General features: G+C 37.9%; 1 protein-coding gene across 1 annotated transcript in view; it reads left to right on the top strand.

Moving 5' to 3' along the window:
• Window positions 1-14389: 14389 nt before the first annotated feature.
• RFX6 (regulatory factor X6) overlaps window positions 14390-18812 on the top strand; it is a 51124-nt gene continuing 46701 nt past the window's right edge. The window contains exons 1-3 of the mRNA XM_069599175.1: window positions 14390-14609; window positions 14866-15022; window positions 17701-17824. Of these exons, the coding sequence (XP_069455276.1) occupies window positions 14390-14609; window positions 14866-15022; window positions 17701-17824 (501 nt within the window). The remainder of the gene's footprint in view (window positions 14610-14865; window positions 15023-17700; window positions 17825-18812) is intronic.

Below are 18812 nucleotides of genomic sequence, written 5' to 3'. Positions count from 1 at the left end.
CAGTATCAGGGTGATGGTGGCCTTATAGAAAGAGTTTGGAGTTTTCCTTCCTCTGCAATTTTCTGGAAGAGTTTGAGCAGGATAGGTACTAGTTCATCTCGAAACTTGGTAGAATTTGCCTGTGATGCCATCTGGTCCTGGACTTTTCTTTGTTGGAAGATTTTTTATCAGTTTTGATTTAAGTGTTTATGATTGGCCTGTTCGTGATTTCTGTTTCTTCCTTGTTCAGTTTTAGAAGGTTGTACTTTTCTAAGAACTTGTCCATTTCTTCCATATTTTTATAATAATTATTAAATTATTTCATTCAAATTTAAATTATGTCTTATAATAATCAAAAATACTCCACATGTAGTATTCTATTCATTTAATAGCATTCGCTAGTTGACTATGGAAATGAAAAAATTATCCCATGACTTCATAAGGAGCTAGAGAAAGATCTTGCAACTTCTTGGTACTAACTTTTATGTTCTTCAAAGCAGAGAACATGCAGGCAGTGCCAGGCATTGGTAACAGTGCATAGTGATATACATGCTAACAGAGAGACTGATGGCTGTTCCCAACACAGTGTCCCCAAGGGAAAGTATTGATTCCCCTCAGTCTCTTTTAGGGGATTCAGAGTCTCTTATCTGCTTACTTCTGTCTGTGAGAAGATTCATCTGTTTACCCTAGTGTGTTGGATATAACATTATCATTTTCTACATGTACTATGGTGTGAAAAAAACAGGAAAGCACTGTTGAGACTATTGAGAGATTGTGATCACCTTCTTATTCCTCAGCCTCCATATGTGTTATTATTATATTATTATTCCTCCATATGTGTTCTCTTCTCCTTTCTCCAACTCTCTCCTCCCTATTGTCATTCCAAATGAGCTGATGCCAAATCAAATCCAGTTGACAGATCCTTTGTTATGCTTCTAAGGTTTTAGACTGTGGCTAAGGCTGAGAGATATTTTCCTCCCTCATATCTTCACAAAGCAAATTTTCCTTGTCTTGATGTGAGACATTTATGACACTATGTCGATAAATCTATTTCTTGCAGTGATTCCCTGGTTATCTGCATATTTCACATGTACTTCAGGTAATTCTGGTGCAGATGGTCCAACTTCAAGAAGTGCCATTTTAAACCTTACATTAGGTCTAACAACCTACCTCTTCTTTTGACCTAATGTTTACTTACTTATTATGTTGTCCCATTGTTATTTATCCTTTACTGGCACCCAAAAGCAATATGTCATGGAAAGAGCAACATTTACTCAGCTCCTCCAACTGATAGATTGTTCCGTAAAGATGATGTATTGGTCTCAAAAGCTTTCAAACACAGTGAGAGATGAGGAATAAATATATTGTACACACAGTCTTAGAACCACAGCTTGCAGTTAGTAGGCATAGTGTCCATTCCACTCAGTGACAAGTAACAAAATTAGTGATTTAAGCAAAACTAATCTTGTTTAACTTGAGGAAATTACATGAGTTCTGAAAAGAGTTACTGATTTCAGTATTACATTAAAAAGCAATGTATTTCATCAAAAGTACTAGTGATTATTAGTCAAATGATGATATACAATAAAGTCATTGTAATCAATTATTCACATGTTAATTTTATAAAATACAAAAATGGAAAGGTTGAGAAAAAATAAAAGCTACAATCTTCAATATTCATGGAACAGAAATTTTAAGTAAGGGTATCATTTAGCTTGTATGTCACAACTGGGCAATGATAAACAGAAAGTATACCTAGTATACTAAGTATACTATTGAACTAAGTATACTATTGATTTTTTTTTTGTTAAATATAAGGATGAAATTATGATAAATCATGTATCCTACCTTAAATTTTAGATAATTTAATTTCTTCAAAATTGTCCATGACAGTATATATAACATAACTGAAAATTCATACTTACAATATAATCTTTTAATTATTTGCCTTGTTTCGGTGAGAATATTAGGACTAAAAAGCATTTCTGGTTTTGCCCATTTCTCCCAAGTAAGCACTGATATGACATGAAGTTGTTTACTGTTTTCACTTTCAGATTTTTTAAATTAAAATATAGTTGATTCCCAATATTGTGTTAGTTTCAGGTGTACAGCAAAGTGATTTTCCATATAGGTTATTATAAGATATTGAATATAATTCCCTGTGATATACCGTAGGTCCTTGTTTACCCATTTTATATATAGTAGTTTGTATCTGTTAATCCCAAGCTCCTAATTTATCTGTCCTTCCCCCTTTTCCCTTCTGGTAATTATAAGTTTGTTCTGTGGGTCTGTGAGTCTGTTTCTGTTTTGTAAATAAACTCTTTTGTATCATTTTTTAAGATTCCACATATAAGTATATCATGATATTTATCTTTCTCTTCCCAACTTATTTCTCTTAATGTGATCATTTCTAAGTCCACCCATGTTGCTGCAAATGGCATTATTTTATTCTTTTTTTATGGTTAGTGATATCCCACTACATATACATATACACACACATACATACACATAACATATCTTCTTTATCCATTCATCTGTTGATGGGTGCTTAGGTTGTTTCCGTGTCTGGGCTATTAGTAATTAATGCTGCTTTTAACATTGGCATACATTATCTTTTCAAATTAATTTTCATCTTCTCTGGATATAGGCCCAGGAGTGAGATTATTGGATCATATGGTAACTCTAGTATTAGTTTTTTAAGGAACCTCCATGAAAAGTGAAAGTGAAGTCACTCAGTCATGTCCAACTCTTTTGAGACCCCATGGACTATAGCCTACCAGGCCCCTCCCTCCATGGGATTCTCCCTCCATGGGATTCTCCAGGCAAGAGTACTGGAGTGGGTTGCCGTTTCCTTCTCCAGGGGATCTTCCTGACCCAGGGATCGAACCCAGGTCTCCCGCATTCCAGACAGCCGCTTTAACCTCTGAGCCACCAGGGAAGTTCTCCATAGTGGCTTCGCCAACTTACTTTCCCACCAACAGTGTAAAAGGTTTCCCTTTTCTCCACACCCTCCCTAGTGTTTATTATTTGTAGACTTTTTGATAATTCCTATTCTGACTGATTAGCTGGGTCATGAAGCTCTTTTTTGTACAATTCTTCTGTGTATAAGAATACACCTCTTCTAAATATCTTCTGCTTCTGTTAGGTCCCTACCATTTCTGTCCTTTATCAAGCCCATCTTTGCATGAAATGTTCCCTTGGTGTCTCTAATTTTCTTGAAGAGATCTCTAGTCTTTCCCATTCTGTTGTTTTCCTCTATTTCTTTGCATTGATCACTGAGGAAGGCTTTCTTATCTCTCCTGGCTATTCTTTGGAACTCTGCATTCAGATGCTTATATCTTTCCTTTTCTCCTTTGCTTTTCACTTCTCTTCTTTTCACAGCTATTTGTAAGGCCTTCTCAGAGAGCCATTTTGCTTTTTTGCATTTCTTTTCCATGGGGATGGTCTTGATCCCTGTCTTCTGTACAATGTCATGAACTTCCTTCCATAGTTCATCAGGCACTCTGTCTATCAAATCTAGGCCCTTAAATCTATTTCTCACTTCCACTGTATAATCATAAGGGATTTGATTTAGGTCATACATGAATGGTCTAGTGGTTTTCCCGACTTTCTTTAAGTCTGAATTTGGCAATAGGGAGTTCATGATCTGAGCCACAGTCAGCTCCCGGTCTTGTTTTTATTGACAGTATAGAGCTTCTCCATCTTTGGCTGCAAAGAATATAATCAATCTGATTTTGGTGTTGACCATCTGGTGAAGTCAATGTGTAGAGTCCTCTCTTGTGTTGTTGGAAGATGGTGTTTGCTATGACCAGTGCGTTCTCTTGGCAAAACTTTGTTAGCCTTTGCCCTGCTTCATTCCGTACTCCAAGGCCAAATCTGCCTGTTACTCCAGGTGTTTCTTGACTTCCTACTTTTGCATTCCAGTTCCCAATAATGAAAAGGACATCTTTCTTGGGTGTTACTTCTAAAAGGTCTTGTAGGTCTTCATAGAAGAAACAGAAGCAGAAGATACTAAGAAGAGGTGGCAAGAATACACAGAAGAGCTGTACAGAAAAGAGCTTCATGACCCAGATAATCACGATGGCATGATCACTCATCTAGAGCCAGACATCCTGAAATGTGAAGTCAAGTGGGCCTTAGAAAGCATCGCTATAACAAAGCTAGTGGAGGTGATGGAATTCCAGTTGAGCTATTTCAAATCCTGAAAGATGATGCTGTGAAAGTGCTGCACTCAATATGCCAGCAAATTTGGAAAACTCAGCAGTGGCCACAGGACTAGAAGAGGTCAGTTTTCATTCTAATCCCAAAGAAAGGCAATGCCAAAGAATGCTCAAACTACCTCACAATTGCACTCATCTCACATGCTAGTAAAGTAATGCTCAAAATTCTCCAAGCCAGGCTTCAGCAGTACATGAACCGTGAAATTCCTGATGTTCAAGCTGGATTTAGAAAAGGCAGAGGAATCAGAGATCAAATTGCCAACATCCGCTGGATCATCAAAAAAGCAAGAGAGTTCCAGAAAAACATCTATTTCTGCTTTATTGGCTACGCCAAAGCCTTTGACTGTGTGGATCACAATAAACTGTGGAAAATTCTGAAAGAGATGGGAATACCAGACCACCTGACCTGCCTCTTGAGAAACCTATATGCAGGTCAGGAAGCAACAGTTAGAACTGGACATGGAACAACAACAGACTGGTTCCAAATAGGAAAAGGAGTACGTCAAGGCTGTATATTGTCACCCTGCTTATTTAACTTATATGCAGAGTACATCATGAGAAACGCTGGACTGGAAGAAGCTTAAGCTGGAATCAAGATTGCCGAGAGAAATACCAATAACCTCAGATATGCCAATGACACCACCCTTATGGCAGAAAGTGAAGAGGAACTAAAAAGCCTCTTGATGAAAGTGAAAGAGGAGAGTGCAAAAGTTGGCTTAAAGCTCAACATTCAGAAAATGAAGATCATGGCATCTGGTCCCATCACTTCATGGGAAACAGTGGAAACAGTGTCAGACTTTATTTTTTTGGGCTCCAAAATCACTGCAGATGGTGATTGCAGCCATGAAATTAAAAGATGCTACCTCCTTGGAAGGAAAGTTATGACCAACCTAGATAGCATATTCAAAAACAGAGATATTACTTTGCCAACAAAGGACTGTCTAGTCAAGGGTATGGTTTTTCCATATGGTTTTCCATACAGTCATGTATGGATATAAGAGTTGGACTGTGAAGAAAGCTGAATGCTGAAGAATTGGTGCTTTTGAACTGTGGTGTTGGAGAAGACTCTTGAGAGTCCTTTGGACTGCAAGGAGGTCCAACCAGCCCATCCTAAAGGAGATCAGTCCTGGGTGTTCTTTGGAAAGACTGATGCTAAAGCTGAAACTCCAGTACTTTGGCCACCTCATGCGAAGAGTTGACTCATTGGAAAAGACTCTGATGCTGGGAGGGATTGTGGGCAGGAGGAGAAGGCGACGACCGAGAATTAGATGGCTGGATGGCATCTCCGACCCGATGGACATGAGTTTGAGTAAACTCAGGGAGTTGGTGACAGACAGGGAGGTCTAGCGTGCTGCGATTCATGGGGTTGCAAAGAGTCGGACACAACAGAGTGACTGAACTGAACTGAACTGAACTGAACTGATTCTGACTGATGTAAGGTGATACCTCATTGTAGTTTTGATTTGCATGTCTCTAATTATAATAGCAATTTTGAGCATCTTTTCATGTACCCATTGTCCATCTGTATATCTTCTTCAGAGAAATGCTTATTTAGGTTTTCTGCCATTTTTTCATTGGGTTACTTGGTTATCTTGTTATTGAGCTCTATGGGCTGTTTGTATATTTTGGAAATTAAGCCTCTGTCTTTCACATTGTTTGTGATTTTTTTCTGCCATTCTTTAGATTGTCTTTTTTTTGTTTATGGTTTATTTGGCTGTTCAAAAGCTTATACGTTTGATTAGGTCCCATTTCTTTATTTTTGCTTCTTTATTTTTTTGCCCTGGGGCACTGTATTGTTTTCATCTTATATACTACATATTATATTTTGAAATTAAATGTTGACTAACTAACATATTTTTACATAATTTATTTATCTGAAATAATAGGCATTTCAGCTGCAAGGCCACTAGGAAAATGTGTGGTAAGTATAATACTGTAATGAAAAGTTTTCAAATGAATAGAGTTTGTTTAGCTCTCAAATGTGCTTAATTTATTCAGAGGATTTAGTGTGCACACTTCTTTTTTTCTGCGTATATCCATAGAGTGTGTCTCTGTACAGACTCTTCACTTTGAAGAAGCAAGTGCAGAATTTGCTGGGCTTGGGGATAGAAGGAGGTGTGCCTCTGAAAATTATATTCCACTTGCAGCCAGAAACTTTACAGAGCTGTTTTGCTGTACTGGGCACTCCATGTTGCTTCTCTGGAAAATGGGATGCATATGTAGATCTCTCTGTGTGTTTAGTGTGAATTTCCTTAAAAAGTCAAGAAAAAAAATAAAATATGTATGGTTTGCATAAGTAGATGCAATGGTTATTTTTCATTTGGTGTTCTTGTGTATATTTTTGAATTTAATCTTTATGAACTCTTTGAAGTAAGTTTTATTACTCAAATCTCCCACACCTTTGAGTTCTATTCTTCTTCTTCTTAAAAAAAAAAAAATACACACAAGCCAAAACCCCATGAAAACCAAATAAAAATTCGTCCACATATACTAGCCAAATTGCTTTCCCACAAGCTACTGCTACTTCTAAAGTGTCTAAAAGTTCAACAAACTTTTTGCAATATGCAAGGCTATCACCGATCCATCATTAAATCAGTGAGATTTTGACATGTAACAAACCACCCCAAACTTTACTGGCATAAAGCCACAATCGTTTATTAGTGCACAAATTTATAGGTCAGCAATTTGGGTTGAGCTCAGCTGGGCTGGACTTCACTGAGACTCACTCATGAAGTTGCACTCAGCTGGCAAGTCAGCTGGAGACTAGTTACCTCAGATTGGCTTCTTTTAGATCACTCACATGTCTAGCAGTTGGTTCTTGTTATTAATTAATTCTGGGTGTCACTGGAGTGATGGATCTGACGTGTCTCTGGCAGGCTAGCCTGGGCTTGGCCACATGGTGGTGTATCAAGGTTTCCAGCATCATCAAGAGAACTGGAGATTCAATATATATTAGGTGCTTTTCAAGACTCTGCTTGCATGTTTGCTAATAGACATGTTCAGACTCAACATAGGGGATTTCCCAAAGGCATGGGTGGAGAATTCATGAATCATTAGGAGCTAATACTGTAAAGAAATCTATCAGCATCACCCTGTATGCATCCTCAATATGTTCTTGAATCACTCCTTTCTTTTCTGTTTTCACTGCCATTTTCCTAGTCCAGACCTTTGTTTATCACCTGGAGTAGCAATCCTCATATCAGACAAAATAGACCTTAAAATAAAGAATATTACAAGAAATAAGGAAGGGCACTACCTAATGATCAAGGGATCAATCGAAGAGGAGGACATAACAATTGTAAATATCTATGCACCCAACATAGGAGCACCTCAATACATAAGACAGACACTAACAGACATAAAAGGAGAAATTGACAGTAACATGATAGTAGTAAGGGACTTTAACACCCCACTCACACCAATGGACAGATCATCAAAACAGAAAGTTAATAAGGAAACACAAGTCTTAAATGACACATTAGATGAGATGGATCTCATTGATATCTTCAGGACATTCCATCCAAATGCAGAAAAATACACTTTCTTCTCAAGTGCACATGGAACATTCTCCAGGATAGACCACATCTTGGGTCACAAATCAAATCTCAGTAAATTTAAGAAAATTAAAATCATATTAAGCATCTTCTCTGACCACAGTGCTATGAGGCTAGATATCAATTACAAGAAAAAAACTGTAAGAAGCACAAATACATGGAGATTAAACAACATGTTTCTAAATAACCAACAAGTTAATGAAGAACTCAAAAGGGAAATCAAAAAATTTCTAGAAACAAATGACAATGAAAACATGACAACTTAAAACCTTTGGGATACAGTGAAAGCAGTTCTAAGAGGGAAGTTTATAGCAATACAACCCTACTTCAAGAAACAAGAAAAACCTCAAATAGACAACCAAACTTCACACCTAAAACAAGGGGAAAAAGAACAACAACAACAAAACCAAAATTAGTAGAAGGAAAGAAATCATGAAGGCCTGAGCAGAAATAAACAAAAAAGAAATGAAAGAAACAAGAGCAAAGATTAATAAAACCAAAAGCTGGTTCTTTGAGAAGATAAACAAAATTGGCAAACCTTTAGCCAGACTTATCCAGAAAACAAGAGAGAAGAATCAAATCAACAAAATTAGAAATGAAGAAGGAGAGGTTACAACAGATGATGCAGAAATACAAAGGATTATAAGAGACTATTGAGAACAACCATATGGCAATAAAATAGATCACCTGGAAGAATGGACAGATTCTTAGAAAAGTTCAATTTTCCAAGACTGTACCAGGAAGGAATAGAAATTATGAACAACCCAATTGCAAGCACTGAAATTGAAGCTGTGATCAAAAATCTCCCAAAAAACAAAAGCCCAGGACCAGATGGCTTTACAGGAGAATTCTAGCAAACATTTAGAGAAGAGCTAATGCCTATCCTTGTAAAACTCTTTCAAAAAATTGCAGAGGAAGGAACACTTTCGAACTCATCTTATGAGGTCACCATCACCCTGATATGAAAATCAGACAAACACAAAAAAAGAAAACTATAGACGAATATCACTGATTAACACAGATGCAAAAATCCTCAACAAAATTTTAGCAAACAGAATTCAGCAAAACATCAAGAAGCTCATACACCATGATCAAGTTGGGTTGCATCCTTTCATCCAAGGATGCAAGGATTCTTCAATATACACAAATCAATCAATGTGATACACTATATTAACAAATTGAAAGATAAAAATCATATGATAATCTCAATGGATACAGAAAAAGCCTTTGACAAAATTCAGCACCCATTTATGATCAAAACTCTTCAAAAAATGGGCATACAAGGAACCTACCTCAACATAGTTAAGGTGATATATGATAAGCCTACACCAAACATTATTCTCAGTAGTGAAAAACTGAAAGCATTCCCTTAAGATAGGAACAAGACAAGAGTGTCCACTTTTGCCACTATTATTCAACATAGTTCTGGAAGTCCTAGCTACAGCAATCAGAGAAGAAAAAGAAATAAAAGGAATCCAGATCGGAAAAGAAGTAAAACTCTCACTCTTTGCAGATGACATGATACTGTACATGAAAACCCTAAAGATAGTATCAGAAAATTATTAGAGCTAATCAGTGAATTTAGCAAAGTTTCAGGACACAAAATCAATATACAAATCACTTGCATTTCTATATACTAATAATGAAAAATCAGAAGAGAAATTAAGGAATTGATCCCATTCACCATTGCAACAAAAAGAATAAAAGATCTAGGAATAAACTTACCTAAGGAGACAAAAAAACTGTATACAGAAAATTATAAGACACTAATGAAACTGCAAGGAGATCCAACCAGTCCATTCTGGAGGAGATCAGCCCTGGGATTTCTTTGGAAGGAATGATGCTAAAGCTGAAACTCCAGTACTTTGGCCACCTCATGCGAAGAGTTGACTCATTGGAAAAGACTGATGCTGGGAGGGATTGGGGGCAGGAGGAGAAGGGGACGACCGAGGATGAGATGGCTGGATGGCATCACTGACTCGATGAACGTGAGTCTGAGTGAACTCCGGGAGTTGGTGATGGACAGGGAGGCCTGGCATGCTGCGATTTATGGGGTCGCAACGAGTCGGACACGACTGAGCGACTGAACTGAACTGAACTGAAGGATAATGATATTGAACATCCTTTCATGTGTTTATTGGACATTTATTTACCTTCTTTGAAGAAATGTCTATTCATATCTTAGGTCCGTCTATAAATTGGGCTGCTATCTTTTCATTGTTGAGTTATAACAATTATTTAGATATTTTGGGTACTAGATCTTTATCAGGTAAGTGATTTTTAACTGTTCTGTCATTCTATGTGTTTTCACTTTCTTGATAGTGTGTTCCTTGATGTACATAGTTTAGTACAGTTCATCTTTTTTTGTTTGTTGCTGTGCTTTTGGTATTATATTTAAGAAATATGTGCTTACTCTAAGGACATGCAGATTTATACTTAGATTTCCTTTTAAGAGCTGTACAGTTTTAGCTCTTATATTTATGTCTCTGATTCATTTTGAGTTAATTTTTGTATATATTAGAAGTGTGAGGAAGAGCATCAAATTCAAAAGCCCAGAAAGAGTCTGGGCAAGGAGCAAAATGTTTCTCAGAATCATTCTGCAATGAAAGAGAAAATTTATTTTTCTTTTTTGCCTACGGAGTTAAAGAAGATTTAAAGTTTCAGAATAAAACTATTGATACCTTTTATTGAGTGCTTAACTGTTCCAGTCACTGTCATAAAAAAGAACACACCTAGGTTCTTTTTCACGATGTTTTATTTAATTCTTACATCTGTGCTATAGTGTGGTATCTTATGTCAGCAGAACATGAGTCAAGCAGTCATCTACAAATGTGATTTTTAAGAAACTGTTTCAAGGAGAAACAAAGGATGGGGCAGGACAGAGAAGAGGAAGAAGCCAAATAAGAATGTGTTTCCACAACCTAGATGTCCATCAACAGATGAATGGATAAGGAAGTTGTGGTACATATACACAATGGAATATTACTCAGCTATAAAAAGGAATGCATTTGAGTCAGTTCTAATGAGGTGGAGGAACCTACAGCCTATTATACAAAGTGAAGTTAAGTCAGAAAAGGACAAATGTCATGTATTAACACATGTATACGGAATCTAGATAGTACTGGTGATCCTACTTGCAGGGCAGGAAAAAACGCATGGACATTTTGGACACAGTGGGGAAGGAGAGGGTGGGATGATATGAGAGAACAGTAGGGAGGAAGGTAGGAAGGGTTTCAAGAGGGAGGGGACATACGGATACCTAATGCGGATTCATGTCGAAGTATGGCAAAAACCACATAATATCATAAATTGATTATCCTCTAATTTAAAAAGCTAATAAAATTTAAAAAAGGAAAAAAAGAAAAAAACCAGGCTTCCAGGAACAGCCCAGCAGATGATGCTTCAGCCTGATCCCACAGAGGAAATCTGGATTGTAAACTGCAGCTCATATTTATCCAGCACGAGGTCAATGAGCTAGACTTTTATTTTCCTTAATCGTCAGTCATTGGCTAAGGGCTATCCAGGGGACGTATAAATACTGAGGTACTGGGGCTCACTCTGCCTATGGGCAAAGGTGGTCTAGTAGCCAAGGGCAGTTCCTCCAAAGAAGAGTCTCAGGTGCTTTCAGGCAGTGGGTGGTAGAGCTGGTTACTGGAAATAAAAGGAAATTGAAGCTGGAGAAAGTGTGGTTCACAAATGTAAGGTGGACCCAAGCGGATCTGAGAAAGCACCCATGAGTCTGCTACAGATAGCTACTATTTTTTCCAGTTTAGAGAGAAAGAAACAGAAAGGTTAAGTGCCCAGAGTCACTAGGAGAATGAGTGTCAGTGTATCTGACTCCAAATTCCTTTTCCCTTTAATGTGGTACCTCCAGTCATGAAGCCAGAGAAGGCAATGGCACCCTACTCCCATACTCTTGCCTGGAAAATCCCATGGATGGAGGAGCCTGGTGGGCTGCAGTCCATGGGGTCGCTAAGAGTCGGACATGACTAAGCGACTTCACTTTCACTTTTTATTTCCATGCATTGGAGAAGGAAATGGCAACCCACTCCAGTGTTCTTGCCTGGAGAATCCCAGGGACAGGGGAGCCTGGTGGGCTGCTGTCTATGGGGTCGCACAGAGTCAGATATGACTGAAGCGACTTAGCAGCAGCAGCCAGTCATGAAGATACTCTCATTTGGGAACTTCCAAGAATCTGCTTTCTTGTATATTGTTGGGTTGTTTTATTCAAACAGTAAACTTTTTCAGATATTCTTTGAGATCTGTACTGCATACAGAATTTGTATGTGCGTATGTGAGTGCATGCATGTGCTTTTATCTTCTGGGAAGAGAATCTATGGCTTATGCAAATTTCTTAAAGGAATACAAAAACCAAAATGCTTAGAAGCAGTATTTTAAAAGATCATTTTCTATATTTACCTATTTTCCTGCCTAGGATTTTTTTTTTAACTTGCTTATCAGTCTTATGTCTCTAAATCATTTTTCTTAGGAGCTCAAATTATGATAATCACAAATGGCAATTTAGGATGATAAAAGCTTTTTTTCCCCCCTTTTCAGAACACCACTCTTACTGCATCTGACAGGGATTGGTATGAACTCTTTTTTAAACATCTGGTATAATTCAGCATTCAAGTCCTCTTGTCCTAGGCTTTTATTGTTGGAAATGTTTTTATTACTGATTCAAGCTCTTTACTTATGATAAGTCTTTCAGATTTTTATTTCTGACCAGTAGTACAAAGAACTTACATATTATTTTGTTAGGGGAAAGAGTTTACTTAAAAATAAAGCAAGAAATTCACTTGGGGCCTTAAACAGTTTGTGTTTTCACTGATCAATTCAACTGGATAATTGCCAGATATTCACTTAGTGTCCGTATGACATACACACACACATACAACCTGTCCATCAAGTGATATTTTTAAAAAGCTATTTTTAAATCCTAGTAATTTTCTTGAATGTTTTTCTTCTGATTATGTGATACAAGTGGACAGAGTCTTTCTGTGCACAGTTAACCACGAGGACTTCCTTTATAGAGTGAGTCTGAGGGTGTTTCTGTAAAGAAGGGACATTCTAAACTTTACCATTGTAGGGCTGAGCCCCATGGACTGAGAAAACTCTGAGGCTTTGCAGAGAGGGGGTACTGGGTGGAGGAGACTGATACTCAAGGTTGTAGGGAGTGATAGTGGTATAGACTTAGAGCTTTGGTTGCCTGGATAGATGGATTGCCCCAACCTAGATCCAGGCTCTGGAGGTACCAGGAGAAAATCTCTGACAGAGAAGTGGTGACTTTTCCATAAGTTATGCTGAAAAATGGGTAAGGGTCAAATGTACTCATAATCTTAGCCACTTTGGCAAAGTAATGCTCTTAGATTGTTTTACTCCCACCTATAATCCACCCTTCAGCCATCCACCACCTTGGGTCCCATTTTGCTTTTTCCATGTTATATTTGGATATAATATAGTTTAGTATTGTTAAATTTCAGGAGTGATCTATCTTACTAAGCTCCAAATGAGGATGGCAGGCTGCAGATTGTGGTGAAGAAGCGTGAATGAAAGCAAGATATTTGCTCTCTCTGGAGAGCACCAAACATATAGATAGTGAGCACAGGGCAATATCTGTCAAAAGAACAGAAGGTGGAAGGAAGGAAAGATTCGGTGTCAATGGGGCAACACAGAGCCCAAGTCTACTGATTTCTCCTTAAAGAAAGAACAAGATATTTTCCCCCATACACGACTATCTCGGCATTTTAGATTGGAAATGAAATGTGGCAACTTCATTTTTTCATTTCCGCAATGGTCCATTGCACTACTACCAGGTATGAGGGGTGAGGAATCGCCAGGGATGCGTTTAAATTACAAAATACGTAGAGAGTGGATGCATCTTTTCCTCTAAGCTCAGAGCCAGATTCCCAGAGGGCAGAGAGGCAGGCATTCTGCGCTGGGGAGCAAGGCAGTCTTCCCACTAGTGGGCCGAGATGGCGTCTGTCCGGGTCACTGAGAAGATCCCTCACCACTCCCCACCCCCCACCGCCCAGGATTACTCTGGGAATAAATCAGCCCAGACCATGTTCTGCAGACTGAGCGGTGCTCTGAGGTCCCCCTCCTCCGGCCTGGGCGTGCAGAATCAGGGCAGTCCCCTGAAGCATCCTTGATGTCACCCGAGAGTAGAGGTGGGGAGAGTTGCCTCTCCCCTCCCTCGGCCCCCCACCCCACCCCGAGATGACAGTGTCGCTTTCTTGGTTCCTTGGAGAGCTTTGGGTGTGGAAAAGTGTCCTCGGTCCCAGCTCAAGATGGGAGAAGAGGAAACAGAGGGAAGAGATGTGGGGAAAGGGACTTCATTGCTCAGGCTTGACTCGCGCAGGTGAGAAGTGAGTTCTGAGCGGAGCATCTGTCAGGATGGCAGGCAGGTGGAGACGGGCAGTCCCGCCTCGGCCCACCCGGTTCCCTGGGCTGTCAGAGCTGCCCCTGGGCCGGGCCTTCCTTCTCCGAGACGCCGGGGGATCCCGAGCCTCGGCCTGCGCCTCCGCCCCAGCGGCCCCGGGTCCGCAGCCCCGCCCCGCCCCGCCCCGCCCCGGCCTCCCGGCTCCGCTGGGCGCCGGTCGAGCGGCGGGCGCCCAAGTCTCGGCGGCCAGGAGGATGGCCAAGGTCCCGGAGCTGGAAGACGCCTTCCTGCAGGCGCAGGCTTCTCCCCCGGTTTCCCCCGAAGTCCAGGAGTGTTGTGTGCAGCTCCTGGGCAAGGGTTTGCTCGTTTACCCCGAAGAAAGGGTGTACCTGGCGGGCGAAGCGCAGCCGGGGCGCGAGCTGGGCAGCGGGGAGAAAGCGGACGACTCGGAGCTGCCCGGGGGAGTTAAAGCCGGTGAGTGCTCTGCCCTCCCGGGACGTGACTGGGACTCGGATGTAGTTTTAAAAGGGCCTCCAATAATAAACACATCGCAAACGTACATGTGTTTCCCCTAGGAAAATGCTGGTCGAATAGAAATTAAGTCTAAGGGATTTTGTATAACTCTCCTCCGAACCCCCCATAGACCACCCCGTTTGACGCCAAGATACATTTAGAGCTAATTAATTGATTTTATATTCTGGTTTTCTTTATCTTTTCAACTGGCAATTAGAAATGCATTTAAGCAATGGTAACTTTTCCTCCGAAGAAGAGGATGCGGATAATCCAGACAGCAAAACTAAAGCAACCGATCCACACCTCTCACAGAAGAAAACCATCACGCAGATTATGAAGGATAAAAAGAAGCAGACCCAGCTCACCCTGCAGTGGTAAGGCTCGCTCAAGGGTACCCTTGAATTTTGAAAGTCAGTATATTCAGATTCTTTGCTTTTTTCCATTTGGTTCTCTCAAACGTTCTTGCAGGAGTTTAAAAGACCAATTAGAAATTCATCCAAAAATTGTTTTCACTGAATGTTTTGTATAGAGACATATTCTGGTAAAGGTGAAAAATGATCTGCAATGCAAATAAAAACCATCACTTTGTTCATTATTGGCTAACTTCTTTGTAATTTTGTAATTTCTTTGTTGTAGTTTCATTATTGTAATTCCTTTGAATGTAAGCAATAATGAATTTTAATGACTTGTTCAACATGCAATCAACTCATAAGCTTTTATGTTTATAAAACGTGATTCTTAAAAAATAAGTTAAAAAGAGGAAGGATCTTAACCCTACCTTTTACCATAGAGTGCAAATTCAAAATTGTGTATCAGTTGTGTATCAATTCAGCCATAAGATGAAATATGTTTGAACTAGAAGACATAGATCAATCATTTAAAATGGTGCTATTAACTTAAATAAATATTCAACTATTTTAAAAGTAGCTTTTATATATGATTTATTACAGTGAAATATCACTAATTAGATTTTATGGAAAATCTTCTAAAACCAAGAGTTTATCAGTAGGCTCTCTAAGTAAAAGTCCTACAGAAACTTTTATAATATTGTTTCAAAAGGAAGAGGAATCTAAAGTAAAAACATAATATTAAACTTCCCTATGTAGGGTAAAGAAATTTCCTCCCAAATTCCAAATAGGATGCAAATAAGTAAAAATGTCTATTTGCTAATAAGTTACACAATCTGTTTATATGTAAAATGTGATCTAAATCTTAAAAAAATACAATAGAAAAAGCAGTATCTTAATAAAAACTAGTACATTTTATTTCATTTAAACATTGAATTACAATTTGCATATACTGTTTGTGATTGTGTCCTTAATTCTTCCAAACATTTGAAATATAAGTTTAATATCCTTCTAAAATTATGGCTAATCTATTGAAATTGATATTTCATTTATTAGTTGAGAATATACTAGGGCAGTAAATAATTGAGCTAATTATCTTAAATATTTAGGAAACAGCTATTTTCTTTAGGATAATTGGAGCAAAAAGGTTTTGACTTCAGATATATTATGAAGGCTTTTTGAATGATCACTTCCATTCAATTTGAATGAATGGAAACAAATGGGTTTTTATTTTATAAATATAAATACATTACAATTAAAGAAAAAAGTCATATCCAAAATTAAGATTGTATTTATGTCTAGGATTAGTCAGTATTTTGAAGACAAAAACAATGCCAACAATATCAATACAGCCAGGTGAAAAAGTGGACATTATATGTGTCATTTAAATATAGTTAAAACAGTTGAATATTTCTCAGTAATTTTCATATGTTTTGAGACTATAAAATGTCATCATTTTTGTTTGAACTTTCCACACTCTCACCCCCTCCCAGAAATATATAGTTTTAAAAAAACCTACATGAGTTATTTACCTTTTGATAATTTTCCCTTACGACTACAGATTAGAGTGGGGATGTTAAAAATTAGAATTAAAAATTAAAGTGCCTGAGTAGCTTCAATTTTCACTGTCAACTAGGTGTTTGGTTTTGTGTATGTAAATTTTACTGGGATTTCCATCTTTCTAAGACAAAGGAAAAAAAGAACCAAATCCCAGGAAACATCCTGTAGCTTTTATCTCACGCACCTTGGGAACATGTTAAATCAGAGATCTTGAAGAGTTTCACTCAATTTTAACCTAAATGTATATTCTATATTGTGTTGCTCTTGTATAGTACTAATTATGATTTTACTGTACATAAAAAGAAAGTAAGTAAATTTTAGCCATTATCGTCTACTGAAAGGGTGGAAGAATTGAGACTAGAATCCACAAGTTCTGATTTCTTGATGGCTGTTCAGGTATTTGTAACACTTAAATATATGTTATTACCTTTATATAAATTGTGTGCAATTGCAATTGCTGGTATCCAAATTAAGTGGAATTATTTCTAAATTTTCAAAGATTATATGATTATGTTTATAATATAGAACCGAATTTAGTGTCACGTTTGGCGGCATCCATAGAGAATAACATTATGTTTCGTGAGTACAGGATCTTTTAGGTAATGATAAGTACTAATTACAGCAAAAAAGGGTAGAGATAGAGGTAAACTGGTACTATTTCAAACTTACAGTTAATGTATTCTTATGTATTTTGCAAATAAATGTGTCACCATACTTCCGTAACTATTCAATGTTCAGAGCCAGTTTGGGAGTGAAAGTAAGAGATTGTAGGAAGCCTCTCGACAATGTTATTTTAAAAATCCATCACCTTCAATTTCACCATTCATATTTGGATATCACAGAGCAAAGCATGATGAACAGTGAAGATTTACTCAGAAGTAAGGCTTATTCAGGCAGGTGGACCAGGCAGAAGTGATTTTGTCTTGGCCGTGGGTGTTTTAACTGCACTAACAGGTGTTCATTGAGGTTCTTGCTCTTCTAACTTTAATCCTTGTGATCATATTTTCAATATTATCCAGAATAAAAGAACATGAACACTTTTATATAGAGTCTGTGTTCAAAGGGAGCAGTAAAACAATGTGAGAGGGGGAAGGAAAGAAGAAATAAAGAAAAGGTTTGAACTAATTCTTTGCCCTTTTTCTTAGGCTTGAAGAGAATTACATTGTATGTGAAGGAGTTTGCTTACCACGGTGCATCCTTTATGCACACTACTTAGATTTCTGCAGGAAAGAGAAATTAGAGCCAGCCTGCGCGGCCACCTTTGGAAAGGTAAATAACACATTTTGGCTATACTACCTTACAACTGAAGTCGTGTGAGGCAAACAGTATGGAAACAAACTTAACTGTTCAAGTTTTCTTACAGAATATTAAGAAATCTGTTTTGTAAATGAAATCTCTTAAAGACTGCATTTGGAACTGCTATATGTTTAATGTAGATTTTACCTACTATTTGTTTTACCTTGAACTGTAATTCTGTATGTTTTAAATATTAGAACCCTGGCTACCAGATTTAATGTGACCTTAAAAGAAGCTTCAAATAAGCTTCATTCCCTTCAAAGAGGGATACATTAAAAAGAATTATATGGCCTGTACTGAGAAGCAAAATCAAGTGGAAATGACAAGTATCTCGTTAATATATTTGGTGATTGCATTTATTCTATCTCATAAACAGCTCTCTTAATTCTCCATTTGCTCTTAAGTATATTTACACCCCAAACTCCTGAGATGTTGTGACGGGATTGGTTAAATTTCTCTCCTTTAAAAACATTCGTTTTTACTGAACCTGTGTGGTTAGGATGGGAATTGCTATAACTGAATGCTACTGTATGTACATACATAGGACTCATTTTAAGAATTTGGAAATAGTATTTATCTCTTGAGAAAGTCTTGTTTTTTGAGATTCTTGTCCTGCTCTATTGTCTTAAAATCTCAGATATCCCAGAAAAATTGGAAGTTTAGATCTCAACTATTACATCTCTTATCAACTGAAATCCAAATTCTAACCTGTAGAGGGACTCATTGTATTAGAAAATAATGATGACTATGGTCTGGCTTCTCAGTTTTTTTTAAAAAATAAAATAATTTATGAATTTATTTTGAAAACTTATCTGTTTACAGCACGCAGTGTGATAAGGGCATGGTAATCCAGTGATTTTGGTTCCAGCCTAGGCTCTAATTTGTTGGGAGACCTGAAAAGCACTTAATCTCCTCAAAACTCAGTTCACTCATTCTATAAAATGAGGAGGTTGCATAAGAC

Source organism: Ovis canadensis, chromosome 8, assembly GCF_042477335.2.
Source record: "Ovis canadensis isolate MfBH-ARS-UI-01 breed Bighorn chromosome 8, ARS-UI_OviCan_v2, whole genome shotgun sequence".
Lineage (NCBI taxonomy): Eukaryota > Metazoa > Chordata > Mammalia > Artiodactyla > Bovidae > Ovis > Ovis canadensis.
Note: the sequence above shows the minus strand (reverse complement) of the source record. Positions and strands in the feature narration are given on the sequence as shown.